The sequence below is a fragment of the Pelophylax lessonae genome (assembly GCF_965119305.1).
Source record: "Pelophylax lessonae genome assembly, chromosome: 9".
NCBI classification, from domain to species: Eukaryota; Metazoa; Chordata; class Amphibia; order Anura; family Ranidae; genus Pelophylax; species Pelophylax lessonae.
The window spans coordinates 81,044,189-81,063,124 of record NC_138776.1 but is presented as its reverse complement, the minus strand read 5'-3'; the positions used below and the strand labels follow the sequence as shown (position 1 = coordinate 81,063,124).

The 18,936-nt window shown below is 44.1% G+C and overlaps 1 protein-coding gene across 1 annotated transcript in view; it reads right to left on the bottom strand.

Annotated features, from left to right (window-relative positions):
- Positions 1-410: 410 nt before the first annotated feature.
- The window catches only part of LOC309564232 (alpha-1-inhibitor 3-like), a gene marked incomplete at its 5' end in the record, with an annotated part of 147,231 nt that continues 128,705 nt past the window's right edge, over positions 411-18,936 (bottom strand). Inside the window, 3 exons of the mRNA XM_082268859.1 lie at positions 411-536; positions 2,461-2,502; positions 5,489-5,591. Coding sequence (XP_082124985.1) covers positions 487-536; positions 2,461-2,502; positions 5,489-5,591 — 195 coding nt within the window. The 3' untranslated portion in view covers positions 411-486. The remainder of the gene's footprint in view (positions 537-2,460; positions 2,503-5,488; positions 5,592-18,936) is intronic.

The window sequence follows — 18,936 nt, the reverse complement described above, 5'->3', positions numbered from 1 at the left end:
AAAAGAGAATTTAAGGATGGAGAACAAGGGGAGGTAGAGTAGTCTTGGCTGGAGACCAGAGACCAAGATAACTGCATATTAACAATTCATTTTTCTGCTGGGAAGAGTGACATTCAGGCCACCAGAGATGGAAATTTACCTAAGGATAAATAAACATTTTCTTGTAATTGAGGAAATGTCTTCATTGCTGTTTTGACCCCACTGGAGAGATCCCCCCTCATTTCCTCACTAGGACAAACATTTTAATGAAAACTGGAAGTGTAAAGTATAGACAAAAAAGACAAGAATGAAAATGAAACTAACGTAAAAACACAATACAAAATTTGGACAGTGTTCATGTCTTTATTCAAGTTTGCATTACTGACGAGTAAAATCATTTTCTTTTCTTTTCTTTCTTTTACATAGAGTACAGGTCAATATGTAAAGTGTAATAGATTCTAGCGCATTACGTTCTTCATGGATACTATTTTCTCATTAGTGAGCTTCTTAAGTTTGTTGAACTTCATTGCTATCATGGCCTTCTGCAACGTCAATTCCTGTGACAAGGATAATGTAAAAAAATTATTTTAACCCAGCTCTCTTCCACCCAAAATAAAAATAAAAATGCATTTGTACATGCAAAAATGAGCAAGTTACTATTGGTTTACTCTTAAGGCTCTTGCACCCTGCTGCCTAAAAACACAATGCTTTTAGGCATACAGATATTTTCTTACTGATGTAAATGCAGACCATTGTTTTCAATGTGCCTGTACACATAGGTGGATAAACATGCGCTGCATGTATATCATTTAAAAAAAATTTTTTACAGAAATATGAGGTGTCGGTCAGTATTTTTGCATGTATACATGCAAATATGCACAAATATGCGCATATGCCACAATTCCTACATTAAAATAAAGCTAGAAACATTAAACGCACAAGTGATATACAGCCCATCGCCTTTTTTTCTGCCAGGAATGGCTGATGCTCATACATCAGCACAGTGTGCAAGAGGCATTAACTTGAGTGGTTCACTGTTAGAGGAGGGCACTTAGCTGTGTGATTTCCTAAGAGAATGGGACAAGTGACAAATGTGTGCTAATAAAGCAGCATTGAGGGCAGTGACAACCTTCTACAGGATTCAATGGTGAATGACATAAAATCTATGCTTTGCCATCTTAAAACGGTTGATATACTAAAGCCAAATTGAGTGCAACTGCCCTTGCAAAGTGCACAGTTTTTTTCCCCCAGAACTTAGTAAAAGTGGTGAAGCTTTACTTTGTAAAAAATACCCAATCAGGTGCAAGGAAAAGAAAGAAAAAAAAAACTGCATTTTGCTTTCGCATGTAGCAATGGTGGAAATCAGCAGCGCTTCATCACCTTCACTAAGCCCTGGGGAAAATTAGTGCAACTGCATTTGCAAAGTGCTCAGGCTATTTGTCTTTAGTAAAGTAAAGTATGACAGAGACAGAGATGCATTCTCATCTTGGAATAGAAAATCCATGATAGAAAATAAGTCTTGAGCTGGTGAAAGTGAATCTGGCAATCGAATCAAAGTCTTTGCTGGTGGTGATTGAATGGACGCACTGCCTATTCCCAGGGGTTAGACCTCCTCCCACCACTCTGCCTTTGTGTTGTGTCACACAATAAAGTTCCCTATGGAAGGGTATGATGAAGCTTCCATAGGGAACTGTAATAAAGGGCCCCGCGATGAGAGTAAAGGGCCCCAGGATCAGTGGGAAGAGCCCCAGGCTTGAAGGGAAGGGTTCGGCCAGGGGTCTGGTTGGCCCTTCATGGTTTCTTGCACCGGGGCCCTGAAGGTTCTATTTACGCCTCTGACTCCTCCAATGATGTGAAGACACCCTAAGGGTCCTTTGCCATGGAGCGGACCGTTTTTCGATCCGCTCCGGCACTTTTTTTTTTTACGGACACAGATGACACTTGTGTCATCCAGTCCGTATGCCCGTTTATCATCCCATCCATTTGCGGATGATAAATGGAGATAATGTATGTCAATGGGATTGCGGATGTCAGCGGATGACACCGCTGACTTTCGTTTTTGCGTCCGTTCCGTTTTTTTAAACGGAAGAAAAATAGGGTTCTCTTCCGTTCCAAAAAAACGGAACTGATATGAAAGGACGGAAATCGGATGTCAACGGATGGTCATCCGCTGACATCCGCAGTCCCATTGACATGCATTATGTCCATTTTTCATCCGCAAAAAAACGGATGAAAAACGGACATACGGACCGCCCGTGTGAAAGGACCCTAAATCAGAAAGCGTGTTACTAGCTGGATCACCAGGTGATAAAAAAGAAAATTAATGCAGCTGTCTGCTGCATTGGTAAGCTGCAATATATTACTTTTTGCTTTGGAGTTTAATACAGTTTTGAATCTTAAGCAGGAGAGAAGAGGAAACTTAAAAAAAAAAAAGAGAGAAAAGCTACACCAATTAATATGGTGACACTGTACATTCCTTACCTGAACTGCAAGGGGCTTTATATTCAACATAAGCAATGACCTCTGTGGAAAAAAGTACAACTGGTTAATTATCCTTATATACAGTATATGATTATTGCTACATTGCAATAAAAAGAATAAGCAACAAATCAATAATGCTTTTTGATTATGCAGTTTTATTCTATGCAGAGCCGGATTTAGACCTTGGGGGCCTAGGGCACTTAAAGATGGGGGGCCCTTCAACATAGTAGTTAAATTATATGACAAATTAAAAAGTGAACTGAAATGAATGATAAATCCAACGCCTTTCCCGAATTTGACCAATCTCGTAATTTTGAGTAAAACTTGCTAACAAAGTTTTATTTAAGTTTGCAGAGTGTTGGATTCACCCCTTGATTAAATCAGAGTCAAGAGGGAGAGTGAGCTTCTCTCTCGTGTTTCTCACTACAATAAATCAATGTTGTTCATTATCTTCACTCCCACTCGATGGTGTCAGGGCTCTTGCCTGGCACTTTCCAACAGTTTTCTAACTTTTTAATTGTCCCACCCACTTTTCTCTCGTAAACTAGGCAATAAATTCCATGACACAATCATGTTAAAACAAACATCTTGAATACAAAAATTATATGAGAAGTTAAAACCTAAAACATCTCCCAGAAGCCCTCACCTCTTTTTTTGCCTCTAAAGTCAAGCTTAACTGTTCCGTATCCTGACACCCACACACTTTGTTAATTTTTTTTAAATAATGAAATTAATTTGTAATTATTTCATTTTTTTTAAAAGGAAGTCTGGGGCTCGCTCTGGCAGGGGGGCTGGGGGCAGTTGCCCCCTTTTACCCCCTTATAAATTCTGCATGGATTCTATAAAGGAAGAAGGGTGGTTTGGAGCTCTGGATTTTCTTTATATACTTTCCCCTAAGCAGATTTGTCCACAGTCACAAAGTCAAAAATGCCCCCCACCAAAATAAAAATATATATAATAGCTATAATGTTAATAACTAGAAAGTTATTTAATATTTTTATGCACCTTATCTCTTTCTATAGACTGCACTACTTTTTATAGCCTCTCACTACTCCCCAAATAAATTATTGCCCATGTGGAGGCTAGAATGATATGAGGTCTGAAAAGGTGTTTATACCGTGTGAAAGTTGGTACCAGCCATTTCTTGATACTATTTTTATATCTTATCTACTCAACATCTTAAAAGAGTATTTATTAATTTTAAATCAAGTTTATTTTTACACGTTTAATCAACCTTTTGTTGAAATGTTTTATTATTTGAGTAAATCTACATTTTACAAGTAAACATTTACAGGGTGCTTCCATAGTGGACTGAGTGCTCATTCTATAATCTGCCTCATACTAGTATGATTTCAGATGCCGCTTCAGTCACATAAAATCGCATGACGATGGAAATTACATTATTTTCAATGGTGCCCAATCACATCAATGCAGCACAGTTGATAATACAGGTGCTACTTTGGTGAAGTTGCAGCACAATTTTAGCCTCATAGACATAAATGGAAATGCACTGAAAATGCATGTGAAACTCAAATAAACTGCATGTGCATGCATTTATAGTGCATTTTTAGCCGAGTTTTGTGTACAAGATCGAGTCTCCTTATCTTACAAAAAAAACACATGAAGCATGAATAACACAGAAAAAAACAGTAAAGAATCATACAGAAAACCTGATTGTGCTGCAGCTGCACTAGTGTGAACCTATCGTCAATTAGAATTCATACTGAGCCCTGTGACCTAGAAACAGTGTTCCCCTCCTCTAACTCAATTAACTGTTAGTATATGCGTTGTCAATAGACCTAGATAGAAGGATATGGGATTGGTTGAGGTTTTCAGGGCATTCACAGCACAGTAGTAAATGATTCTGTATATGTGGTGGAGAGAAGCTGCAGGTGATAAATAATATGCAAATGCAGTATTACATAACATTATTAGACAATTTTTTAATCATTGTATATCCCCAGTTTGCAACAATAATTTCAACTTTAAAAAAAAGTAGTTTATCAGAATTTATATTGATGTAGCACCCTCCTAGGTAGGTGCTAGGAAAAAGCATCAAGTGGTTCCTTCTGCTTATCAGGGGAGCCAGATCTGTCAGTTTTGCCTGTCACATGCTTCCAGGTGTGATTCACTGGGTCTGAGGGAGTGTCCACACTGTGTCTAATGAGGGAGCTTGTTGGACAGTGGAGGAAACCTAACCAGTAGCACATCAGGGTTTATGGCTGTCTCAGTGGGTAGGCATTGTTGCAATGCATCTTGGGATTGGCAATAAATCTGGGGGGGGGGGGCATGTGACAGGGCATCTTTGGCAGGAAGCAAAGTCCAGGAGGAGGTGTACGGCTGTCTCTCCTCCTGCAGGTGTGAGGAAGGTGGTTCAGACAGTCGGCCTTGTGAACCAGGTGTGGACTTGAGCTGCAGAGGATCCAGAGAGCTGACAATGCAGTTGGTGGCAGAGTCTCTTTGGAAAAACAGTGTCGTGAGTACTCAGGGACTTGCCAAAGGGTCTTCCCAGGAAGGGGGGACCACTCCAGAGAAGTCAAGGGGATTAAGGAGCTAGCTCTCACAGGAAGTGTAACAGTAAAAAGGGTGGCGTGTAGTTGACCCTGAAGAATAGGAATAAAGGGTTATGCTACTGTACTGACAAGGTGAAGCAGCGGCCTAGCCGCACTCAGGATTATTCAGTCATCCCAGCCAATTGTGAGTAGGTATACAAGTTGGAGTATCCCACTCATTCCCTTCTCCCATCCAAGTTCTCAAAAAAAAAAAACACAAAACCAAAGCTCCTAGACTGTTTCCTGACTGAGCCAAAATCACTTGGAAAATGTTGTGCTGCTGCTAATGGTAACCCAGGGGAACCCGTAACCAGCAGCTCCCAAGGGAGTAGTGCTACATATATAAATGTAGGGATTCCGTAATTGTATGCCAAACTCTTTGTAGCCATTTTCACAATAGATGGCAGAATTTTTCCATAACAATCCTTGATATTTAGATAGCACATCAGATGATATCACTTCATAGTTTCACGCACCTGGGCTGTAGTAGTCATACACTATGATGTTTGCAGGATGCAGATTGTCCACATGTGTTTCTTTCTTTGTAGCAAAAGCAAAACTATGAGTTTTATGATCAAGCTGCAAAAGAAGAATACACAAAGATTAGTAATAAAGTAGCAACAAATTGTCAGCAATAGGGTCTAAGTGTCGATTCACACTACCGCGACTTGTCAGGCGACTTGTCAGCCTGACAAGTCGCGGTCCGTCGCAGTCCATGCAGTGCTACAGGACCCGTTCTAATAGGAGCGACACAAGTCGCTCCAAATTAGAAAAAAGGTCCTGTACTACTTCGGGGCGACCTCGGAGCGCCTTGCATAGACATTCATTATATGAAGTCCGTGCAAGTCGCGCCGAAGTCGCGGTGCATGCGACTTCACAGGTCGCCCCCGAAGTCGGAGCGACATAGTGTGAACCGAGACTTAAACAAAATAATATCAGGATTTGTTTTTTTTTTTTTTTGGTTTTTTTTTTACAACCTGGGAATAGGTTAGAACTTCTGTTGCATTTTTTTTTTTTTTTTTTACTATCTGTCTCCAGTGGAGAGATCTCCTCATCTCCTGTCCTGTTGTGACAAAAGGATATGAAGTCAGGGGAAAACATCAAAACATTTTCTAAATCTGTTCTGTCAAAAAATGGAAAAAAGTTTAACAATTTCGCTGCCAAACCAGTTTATTTTTTGCACACATATGAAAAAAAATTTGGCCTGAATATTAGTTAAAACCTCAAACAAATATTTTTAGTAGAGACCCTGGAAAATTAAAGGGTTGTAGTTCCAAATGTGTATGTTATATGTTATTAGTGCAGCGGTCTAGCAAATTTATTATTTTTTTTTTATTAATAAATATAAAGTTATTTTTAGTACACGCAAACGCAATATAATATAATTTTTGGGTTAAATAAAAAAGGATGAGGTTGTGTCGAAAAAAAGATACCAAACATGTTATCCCTCACAATTGTACACAACCGGGAAATGGTGAAAAACTTCAATAATCCAAAATATTCCTAGGGGCCGCTTTACAGGTCATCAGCTTACAGGTAGCCATGAATAATGGTTCTACATATATTCTCACTCTGGCATGTGCAGCCAGTGATATATAATGTGTAGAACAAATTCTGTTTTCTTATGCAGCTGAACCTGACAAATGTGTGTGTATGTATGCAAATGCGTATACGTAGAGGGGCTTACATTTTTTTTATTTTTTTGATATGTCACATTAATTTTTTTAATTTTTTTTCCCACATAACTTTATTGCTATCGCATAGGGGGCCATAGGGACAGGTTCTCTTTGCTGAGACATCAGGGGTCCAATGATGCTAATGGTGCACAGACCATACTTCAATAGCTCCTTCCCCAGCCAGTGCTTCTGGGTAATGACCCAGGCAGTAATATAATACACATTGCTTTCTGGTTTATTCGCCGGAGGGAGGATCAGCGAGCAGATGTTCACTGAGCTCCCTCTGCTCTACCCAGCTCTACCCAGCTACACCCGCCATGCTGGTGTCAGGTGGGACAGCAGAACCAGGAATACATGACAGGGGAAATAAATCACTCCTAGGAGAAAGCCAACAGTATGCCTGTAAATTACACATGCGTGCCACAGCCATTGGGAGTGTGTGTAATACCCATTTCTGCCACAGTGTAAGCCTCAATGACAGTGAAAGAGTACACCAGAAATAGACTTTAAATAAACTGTATATTGAGGAAGTGTTGAGGCTGCCACTTCTGGACTATCCTTTCGGGTTTCAGTTAACATGCTTCAGAACTTTCCAAGTCCCTGACAATTGTAGATACGGTGTTCTGACTTCACTCTAATCTTCCTGATCTGCAGGCTCTTTCCTGTCAGTGACTCAAAGACAGCCAAGCAAATAGCATTTTAAGGAGGATTTCAACCCACATACTTATATGAGCACAGTTTTTTTTATTATGGTAGCTGTAGAAGTATGGAGTAATGATTCTATTGAAAATGGCTAACTCCATACAGTAAAATAGTTTTTCTACATTTCACGTTATACCATTGAATGCACAGGCATGCCCTTTCTAGTCAGAATCAAAAAGAACTAAAAAGATATTTCATAGGACTTTAAATAGGTACTTTTGCATAAAAAGATTTATTGATCAATAGATGAAAATCTTTTACATAAGAACATTTTTACAACAGCAAGCTTAGCTTAACTTAGTGATTTGGATTCCCTTGCCCTTTCCCCCACTGTTATATGTACAGTGCCTTGCGAAAGTATTCAGCCCCCTTGAACTTTTCGACCTTTTGCCACATTTCAGGCTTAAAACGTAAAGATATAAAACTGTAATTTTTTGTGAAGAATCAACAACAAGTGGGACACAATCATGAAGTGGAACGAAATTTATTGGATTTTTCAAACTTTGTTAACAAATAAAAAACTGAAAAATTGGGGGTGCAAAATTATTCAGCCCCTTTACTTTCAGTGCAACAAACTCTCTCCAGAAGTTCAGTGAGGATCTCTGAATGATCCAATGTTGACCTAAATCACTAATGATGATAAATAGAATCCACCTGTGTGTAATCAAGTCTCCGTATAAATGCACCTGCACTGTGATAGTCTCAGAGGTCCATTTAAAGCGCAGAGAGCATCATGAAGAACAAGGAACACACCAGGCAGGTCCGAGATACTGTTGTGGAGAAGTTTAAAGCTGGATTTGGATACAAAAAGATTTCCCAAGCTTTAAACATCCCAAGGAGCACTATTGAAATGGAAGGAGTATCAGACCACTGCAAATCTACGAAGACCTGGCCGTCCCTCTAAACTTTCAGCTCATACAAGGAGAAGACTGATTAGAGATGCAGCCAAGAGGCCCATGATCACTCTGGATGAACTGCAGAGATCTACAGCTGAGGTGGGAGACTCTGTCCATAGGACAACAATCAGTTGTATACTGCACAAATCTGGCCTTTATGGAAGCCACCTGGGAGACACACCAAACATGTGGAAGAAGGTGCTCTGGTCAGATGAAACCAAAATCGAACTTTTTGGCAACAATGCAAAACGTTATGTTTGGCGTAAAAGCAACACAGCTCATCACCCTGAACACACCATACCCACTGTCAAACATGGTGGTGGCAGCATCATGGTTTTGGCCTGCTTTTCTTCAGCAGGAACAGGGAAGATGGTTAAAATTGATGGGAAGATGGATGGAGCCAAATACAGGACCATTCTGGAAGAAAACCTGATGGAGTCTGCAAAAGACTTGAGACTGGGACGGAGATTTGTCTTCCAACAAGACAATGATCCAAAACATAAAGCAAAATGTAAAATGGAATGGTTCACAAATAAACATATCCAGGTGTTAGAATGGCCAAGTCAAAATCCAGACCTGAATCCAATAGAGAATCTGTGGAAAGAACTCAAAACTGCTGTTCACAAACGCTCTCCATCCAACCTCACTGAGCTGGAGCTGTTTTGCAAGGAGGAATGGGCAAAAATTTCAGTCTCTCGATGTGCAAAACTGATAGAGACATACCCCAAGTGACTTACAGCTGTAATCGCAGCAAAAGGTGGCGCTACAAAGTATTAACTTAACCACTTGCCTACAGTGCACTTTCACCCCCTTCCTGCCCTGACCGATTTTCAGCTTTCAGCGCTCTCACACTTTGACTGAGAATTACTCAGTCATGCAACACTGTACCCATACAAAAATTGTGTCCTTTTTTTCACACAAATAGAGCTTTCTTTTGATGGTATTTGATCGATACTGGGTTTTTTATTTTTTGTGCTATAAATAAAAAAAGACTGAAAATATCGTGAAAAAAACGCATTTTTCTTTGTTTCTGTCATAAAATTTTGCAAATTAGTCATTTTTCTTCACAAATTTTGGCCAAAATTTATACTGCTACTTATCTTTGGTAAAAAAAACCCAAATAAGTGTATGTTATTTGGTCTTTGTGAAAGTTATAGAGTCCACAAGTTATGGTGCTATTCATTGAAAATTGATCACACTTGATCACACCCTATGTACTGAAGGCCTATCTCATTTCTTGAGACACTAAAAGGTCAGGAAAGTACAAATACCCCCCAAATGATCCCTTTTTGGAAAGTAGACATTCCAAGGTATTTAATAAGGGGCATGATGAGTTTTTTGAAGTTGTAATTTTTTCCCACAATGCTTTGCAAAATGAAGATTTATTTTTTTTTATTTTTTATTTTTTACAAATTGCCGTATTAACAGGTTATTTCTCTCACACAGCACATGTATACTTGCAACTACACCCCAAAACACATTCTACTACTCCTCCTGAGTATGGCGATACCACATTTGTGAGACTTTTTCACAGCCTGGCCACATACAGAGGCCTAACATCCGAGTAGCAGCGTCCGGCATTCTAGGAGCACAAATTACACATATCATTTCCTGACAACCTATCGCACTTTTGAAGGCCCTGGAGCACCAGGACAATGGAAACCCCCATAAAATGACCCCATTTTGGAAAGCAAACAGCCCAACGTATAATTTTTGAGGCATAATGGGTCTTTTGAATATGTCATTTTTTTCCACAAGTTTTTGGAAAATGTGGAAAGAAAATGAAAACACATTTTTTTTACACAAAGCTGTCCATTTATGCAATATTTCTAACACATCGCATGTACATAGCAAAACTTGCACCCCAAAATACATTCTGCTATTCCTCCTGAGTATGGCGATACCACATGTGTAACACTTTTTCACAGCCTGGCCACATACATAGGCCTAACATCCAAGTAGCGCTTTACACAAAGTTGTCCATTTATCCACTTTAAGACTGGGCCTATTTTTGACACTTGGTGTTTACAAGCTAAAATCATTTTTTTTGCTAGAAAACTACTTTGAACCCCCAAACATTATATATTTTTTTTTAGCAGAGACCCTAGAGAATAAAATGGAGATCGTTGCAATATTTTTTATCACACCATATTTGCGCAGCAGTCTTCCAAATGTGATTATTTTGAAAAAAATTCACTTTTTTTAACTAAAAAATAAGAAAACAGTAAATTTAGCCCAATTTTTTTCCATAATGTGAAAGATAATGTTACGCTGAGTAATTAGATACCCAACATGTCATGCTTCAAAATTGCGCATGCTCACAGAATGGCGCCAAACATTGGTACCTAAAAATCCCCATAGGCAACATTTTAAAAATTTCTGCAGGTTACTAGCTTAGAGTTACAGAGGAGGTCTAGGGCTCAAATTATTGCACTCGCTCTAACGATCGCGGCGATACCTCACATGTATGGTTTGAACACCGTTTACATATGTGGGCGGGACTTGCGTATGCGTTTGCTTCTGCGCGCGAGCTAACGGGGACAGGGCGCTTTAATTTTTTTATTTTTTTTTTTTTTTCCTATTTATTTTATTTATTATTTTTTTATTTTTACACAGTTTAAAAAAAAAATGTTTTGATCATTTTTATTCCTATTACAAGGAATGTAAACATCCCTTGTAATAGAAATAGGCATGACAGGTCCTCTTTATTGTGAGATCTGGGGTCAAAAAGACCTCACACCTCACAACTACACTAAAAAAGAAAAAAAAAAAAAAAAAAATTGTTGAAAGAGGAAAAAAAAAAAAGCAAAAAAAAAAAGCGGCCCTTTAAACCGGTTGCTAGGCAACGTCTTTTGACGTAGCTCCGGTCCTCCAAGACCATAGAGTTGAGTGAGGGCCATCTTGCCCTCACTCGACTTCCTGTCTCTGAGGATCCGGGACCGGATAGTTTTCCCCGCTGCCGGCGGGTCCGGTAAGCTGGGAAAACGTCTGGGACGCGGCAGGAGGGGGGGGGGCACCTCTTCCCCTGCACCGTAAGGGTAATTCTGCGGCGAATCCGCCACTGGGACCACCCTTATCTGAAAGCCGACCACCTGCCGTTTCAAAAAATACCGGGGTTATGGGGGCTATCTGCTGCCATAACCCCAGTATTTAGCTTTTAATGGCCGACGCATATAGTCGTTAGGCGGTCAGAAAGTGATTGCATGTATATGGCAAACAGGTGACGATGACTGACGGGGTGACAGGTGACGATGACTGATGGGGTGACAGGTGACGATGACTGATGGGGTGACAGGTGACGATGACTGATGGGGTGACAGGTGACGATGATTGATGAGGTGACAGGTGATGATAATTGATGAGGTGACAGGTGACGATGATTGATGGGGTGACAGGTGACGATGATTGATGGGGTGACAGATGACAGTCACTGACGGGGTGACATATGACGATGATTGATGGGGTGACAAGTGACGATCACTGATGGGGTGTCAAGTGACGATGACTGATGGGGTGACAGGTGACGATGACTGATGGGGTGACAGGTGACGGTGATTGATGGGGTGACAGGTGACGGGCGATGGTCACTGATGGGTGACAGGTGACGGGCGATGGTCACTGATGGGTGACAGGTGACGGCGATGGTGCACGGCGGTACTGATGGCAGTCTCTGGTGACCGGTGAACTTTAGGCTATGTTCACATGTGAGCGTAGCGATCGCGGGCAGAATCACTGCGATTCTGCCCGTGATCCAGAAATCATTGCAAATTGCGGGGCGCCTGTGCGTTGCCCGTGATTTGCAATAGCACCCCAAATGCTGTGCGATGTTGCTGCGATTTCTGCCTGCCGAATCGCGGTAACATCGCGCAAACAACGCATGACGCTCCAAATAAAAACTCTTGTACCTTTTTTGGGCGTCATGCGATGTTTGCGCGATGTTACCGCGATTCGGCAGGCGGAAATGGCGGCAACATCGCACAGCGTTTGGGGTGCTATTGCAAATCAGGGGCAACGCACAGGCGTCCCGCGATTTGCAATGATTTCCGGATCGCGGGCAGAATCGCAGTGATTCTGCCCGCGATCGCTGCGCTCACATGTGAACGTTATGGGTGTCAATTTCTGGGCACTGATGAGGTGACTGTTGGGTGACAGGTGACATTGGGGGGGGGCTGAGGACTGTGTGGGGACATTTATTACTGTGATTTTACTTTTTGCAGGTACACAGAGCAGTAACTCACTATTTCTAGCTCTGCTCTCCTCATACTGGAAACTGTATGAGGAGAGAAGAGCTAGTAACAGTGAGTTACTGCTCTTTGTTTACATTTTCTGATCGGCTGTGAATGGATTCACAGCCGATCACATAGTAAACAGTCACTGTCAGTGACTGTTTACTACCGCCGGTGACAGCTGTGTTCCTACGGAACACAGTGCTACCGACATGACCGCGCTGCGCGCTCCCGATCGCGCATGCGCGGTCATCTGGTGGGCGCCTTCATTGTGATCGGCTGTGTCATTGGAACACAGCCGATCACGTGGGAAACAGCCACGCCCATTGGCTGTTTCCCCCCTGCCGGTGACGGGGGGTGTCCCGGGGACACCCCGACACCGGCAGTGCAGGGCGGCGCGCACGCGATCACGCGCCTGCCCTGCTTAAAGTGCCGCCGTCATATGACGGCGGCCCAGGATAATGGTCGCTCCGCTCCGCCCTCATATGACGGCGGGCGGGCGGCAAGCGGTTAAGGGGGCTGAATAATTTTGCACGCTCAATTTTTCAGTTTTTTATTTGTTAAAAAAGTTTGAAATATCCAATAAATTTCGTTCCACTTCATGATTGTGTCCCACTTGTTGTTGATTCTTCACAAAAAATTACAGTTTTATATCTTTATGTTTGAAGCCTGAAATGTGGCAAAAGGTTGAAAAGTTCAAGGGGGCCGAATACTTTCGCAAGGCACTGTAGGTTTTGGCCATATATCTCTTTAGTATTGTTTATTGGACTCAGTAGGGCCCATTTTAATATATCTTTTGCTTATTATATCATAGGTCTCAATACCAAAAAAAAAAATGTACCCATTATAGGATTTATTATATAGTAAATAGATCCATTTATTTGGTTACTATTCAGTTTAAATTATATTCAGCTCTCAGCTATGGTATAATTAGCTGGGTTGGCTTTTATAAAGTTTTTTTAGCTGTATTATTATTATTATTATTATTATTAGTATTATTATCATAGTTCCATTCCTAGTAATTTTATGTATTAATCTTTATGTACAAATCATATTGACAATAGAGTTTATATTTTTTAATTCATTTTTCATATACAATTTTTATTATAGATAACGGCCGAAGGGGAAGTGGACGGGCTATTTTCCCTCATCCAACATGGCAGCTGGGCTGGTGATGTCTCTTGGTGACGTTTTGCGGTTGCGGTCCTGATCGATAGTGATGGTTTCGGCCGGTTTATGGGTATAGTTTAAATATATTTACCATTCATTATGGCCTTTATTTATTAATTGTTATGTATAAATTATGCTTATGATATTAAAGATTCACAATTCATATTTAAGGTTCTGATTGCTATGAAATGATTGGGAGAACGGGCATCTTTCCCTCATTCAAGATGGCGATCGGGCTTGTGAGGTCTCACGGTTCAGATCGAGGTGTGGTTACTTGTTAATGGTTTGCTATTTAATGCTGTGATTCAGCACGCCGCCTGTGCCCCAGGACGACGTCATCTGTGACAAAATGCGCCGGGTTCGCGATGTGCTAACGTCACTGAATGTGTAGAGATCCCGGAAGGATGGGTGTTAAATAGGGTTGAGCGGACACCTAGATGTCCGTGTTCGACGGGTTCGGCCGAACTTTAAAAAAAAGTCCGGGTCCGTGTCCCGGACTTTTACCGAACTTTTCCCGGACACCGAACCCCATTGAAGTCAATGGGGACCCGAACTTTAAGGCACTAAAATGGCTCTAAAACACCAAAGGAAAGGGCTAGAGTGCTGCAAATGGCAGCAAAACGTAATTAAGAGCATGGCAAGTGCTCTGCAAACAAATGTGGATAGGGAAATAACTTAAAACAACAAAAAAAAACAGAAAAATAAAACAATGTTCTTCTTCATCTCTGAAGGACGAGGCCCATATGGAGTAGGAGGGAGGTTGAGGTGGTGGTGGATGTGGCGGTGACATAGGCGTGCGCACAGGGTGTGCTGGGTGTGCCTGGGCACACCCTAATCACCTAGGGCACATAGCATTGCCAGTGAGGAGATGGGAAAGATCTCCCTGGGACCTGCTCTGCTCTATTTCTCCTTGCCTACAGGTACATGGCCCCGATACATTACTCTCCCTGCTGGCAAACACATGCATGTGTATTTCAACTTTGGGGTGCACACCTTAATGCAATAGGCTGCGCACACCTATGGGCGGTGTAGGTGGAAGCGGCGGTGGAGGAGGACCAGGGCCGGATTAACAGCATCATGGGCTTGGTGCTGAGGATTTTGAAGGGCCTTAAGGGCCGTGCCTTGCCATGCACCCAGAGGAGGAAGGGTGCAGCCATGCATGCCTAATTCAACATGGGATGCTGTCTCTGAAGCCCATAAACACATCCATGCATCGCCAACTGTCCCTCCTTGTCCGGCCTTCACGCTGTGTGGGGAGGTTCTGAGGGTGCTGCCTGGGGAAGCGAGCATAGAAGCCAGACTTCTGTGTTTACAAGTGACAGAAGAGCGGTAACAGTGAATATGGCCAACCCGGGGCCTATATAAAAGGTAGGGGCCTGGAGCTGCAGCTCCAATAGCCCCTACATTAATCTGGCCCTGAGGAGGAGGACGAGGTAGCCAACACTGCTTCTTTTCAAAAATTTTAAATGAGGGTACACCCCAAAAGAGTGAGAAAGAGCAAAAATGGAACAATGGGTGGGTAAGGTCGGTATCCATTGCTATTCTGCATAAGGTACGGAAAAGTCCCGTGGGATCCATGCCTGGTTCATTTTAATGAACGTGAGCTTGTCCACATTGTCTCTGGACAGGCGGCTGCGCTTGTCTGTTATAACGCCCCCAGCCGTGCTAAATACCCGTTCAGATAATACACTGGCTGCAGGGCACGCCAGCACCTCCAAGGCGTAAAGGGCAAGCTCAGGCCATGTGCCCAATTTGGAGACCCAGAAGTTGAAGGGGGCAGACCCGTCATTCACTACATGTAGGCGTGTGCACACATACTGCTCCACCATGTTGGTAAAATGCTGCCTCCTGCTAAGACGTTCCATCTGAGCTGCTGGTGCTGCTGTTTGTTGTGGCGTGCTGACAAAGCTTTTCCACATTTCGGCCATGCTAACCCTGCCTTCTGAGGTGCTGGCGGTGCCCTGGTTGCGTTGGCGACCTCCTCCTCCTCCTCCTCTGCCTTGTGCTTCCACTGTGGCCCCGCTGTCAGATGGGAATGCCAGCAGCATGGCGTCTACCAGCGTGCGCTTGTACTCGTGCATCTTGCGATCGCGCTCCAGTGAGTGAATTAAGGACGGTACGTTGTCCTTGTAACGGGGATCCAGCAGCGTGGCCACCCAGTAATCAGCACAAGTTAGAATGTGGGCAACTCGGCGGTCGTTGTGGAGACACTGCAGCATGTAATCGCTCATGTGTGCCAGGCTGCCCAGAGGCAACGAAAGGCTGTCCTCTGTGGGAGGTGTATCGTCCGTGTCCTCTGTATCCCCCCAGCCACGCACCAGTGATGGCCATGAGCTGGCCTGGGTGCCACCCTGCTGTGAACATGGTTCCATCTCCTCCTCCAGCTCCTCCTCCTCCTCATCCTCCTCATCCTCCAGAACTGTGCCCCTGCTGGACAATTGCGTCCCTGGCGTTTGCGTGTGCAGGAACCCACCCTCGGAGCCCCTTGCGAATGACTGCCCTGAAAGCCTTGGAAATGTTACCTCTTCATCCTCCTCCTCCTCCTCATCCTGTGCCACATCCTCTTCCATCATCGCCCGAATTGTTTTTTCAAGGAGGCATAGAAGTGGGATAGTTAAGCTGAGAACGGCGTCATTGCCACTGGCCATGTTGGTGGAGTACTCAAAACAGCGCAACAAGGCACACAGGTCTCGCATGGAGGCCCAGTTATTGGTGGTGAAGTGGTGCTGTTCCGCAGAGCGACTCACGCGTGCGTGCTGCAGCTGAAACTCCACTATGGCCTGCTGCTGCTCGCACAGTCTTTCCAGCATGTGCAAGGTGGAGTTCCACCTTGTGGGCACGTCACATATGAGGCGGTGAGCGGGAAGGCCGAAGTTACGCTGCAGCGCTGCCAGGCGAGCAGCAGCAGGGTGAGAACGCCGAAAGTGCGCACAAACGGCCCGCACTTTCTGCAGCAGCTCTGACATATCGGGGTAGTTTTTAAGGAACCTCTGCACCACCAAATTCAGCACATGCGCCAGGCAAGGGATGTGCGTCAAACCGGCTAGGCCCAGAGCTGCTATGAGATTTCGCCCGTTATCGCACACCACCAGGCCGGGCTTGAGGCTCGCTGGCAGCAACCACTCATTTGTCTGCTGTTCCATGCTCCTCCACAACTCCTGCGCGGTGTGTGGTTTGTCCCCCAAACAGGCAAGTTGTAAAACTGCCTGCTGTCGTTTACCCCTGGCCGTGCTGAAGTTGGTGGTGAAGGTGTTACGCTGTCCGGATGAGGAGGCGGTAGAGGATGAGGAAGCGGAGTAGGAGGAGTTAGGAACAGGAGGCAAACTGAAGCGCCCTGCAATCCTCGGTGGTGGAAGGACATGCGCCAAATTGCTATCCGCCTCAGGCCCATCCGCCACTGCATTTACCCAGTGTGCCGTTAGGGAGATATAACGCCCCTGACCGTGCTTACTGGTCCACGTATCGGTAGTTAGGTGGACCTTGGCACAGATGGCGTTGCGCAGTGCACACCTGATATTTTCCCCCACTTGGTTGTGCAGGGAAGGGATGGCTTGCCTGGAAAAGTAGTGGCGGCTGGGCACGACGTACTGTGGGACAGCCACCGACATAAGGTTTTTAAAACTGTGCGTCTCCACCAGACGGAATGACAGCATTTCAAAGGCCAATAATTTTGAAATGCTGGCATTCAGGGCCAGGGATCGCGGGTGGGTAGGGGGGTACTTCCTCTTCCTCTCAAGTGTTTGGGAGATGGAAAGCTGAACGCTTCCACGGGACATTGTGGAGATGGTTGTTGGTGACCCAGGTGGTGGTGTTGCTGACAGATCGTCTGTTTGCGGGGTGGCAGGTGCCGGTATCACTACAGATGTGGCTGGAGCGGCCGAGACTGCAGCAGAAGAGGAAGCAGGATGAGCCAGAGACGTTTCTTGGTTTTGAAGGTGTGTACTCCACTGCAGCTCGTGCTTTGCACTTAGATGCCTGATCATGCAGGTTGTGCTCAGGTTGAGAAGGTTTATGCCTCGCTTCAAGCTCTGATTGCACAGGGTGCAAACCACTCGTGTCCTGTCATCAGCACATTTTCTAAAGAACTTCCACGCTAGAGAACTCCTTTGAGCTGACTTTGGTGCGCTCGTTCCCTTGCTGCGTTGGGCAGTAGCGGGCGTAGTGTCTAGGGCACGGCCGCTCCGCTTCTGCACCCTGCTCCCTCTTCTGCTGTGCTGGTGGCTCTGTGCGACCACCGCCTCTTCCTCCAAACTACTCAGGTCACCTGCATGACGTTCATTCCATGTGGGGTCGAGGACCTCATCGTCCTCCACATCATCTTCCACCCAGTCTTCACCCCTGCCCTCCTTGTCGGTCTCCACAATGCTGAACGCCGCAGCAGTTGGCACCTGCGTTTCGTCATCATCGGAGACGTGCTGCGATGATCCTTGCATGTACTCATCTTGAGAAATAAGTGGTTGGGCATCGCTGCACTCAATCTCTTCCACTTCTGGGGCAGGGCTAGGTGGATGGCCCTGGGAAACCCTGCTGACAGAGTCCTCAAAAAGAATAAGAGACTGCTGTATGGCTTGGGGCTCAGACTGCTGGCCTGATTTGCAAGGGGGTGAGGTGAAAGACGGTTGGACATTGGCTGCAGGTGCCAACTCTGACCTTTCTGCAGTAGACTGGGTGGGAGACAATGTGAAGGAACTGGAGGCACTGTCAGCAGCAAACCAATCTACTATCGCCTCAACTTGTTCTGGCCTCATCACTTCTAGGGGTGTTTGATGCCCTACCAAATACTGATGCAGGTTCTGTCGCCTACTCACACTTGAGGAAGGTGTTTCACTTGTGCGTGTAGCTGGCACAGATCGACCACGTCCTCTCCTTGCAACAGGAGCTCTACCAGCAGCACCACGACCCAGGCCACGGCCCTTATTTGACGGTCTCCTCATATTTCTGTAATTTAAGATCTTGCCCTAGAAAGGTTTTTATTGAATAGCGGAATAGGAAATATGATCCAAAAAAGTGTATGTATCTCGCACGTACAAAACCACACTAGGCCCCAATTACTATTGTTTCTACCCCTAAAAGGATGGATGAGGAGTAGGAGGAGTATGGAACAGACAGCACCCTCAAATCTTCAGAAGTATGAGATGAACCCCAAAAACTTGGAAAGGTGGATCTCACACGTACCGACACAGACTATCCCGCAATTCAATTGATCCTCAAAGGTTTTTATTGAATAGCGGAATAGGAAATATGATCAAAAAAA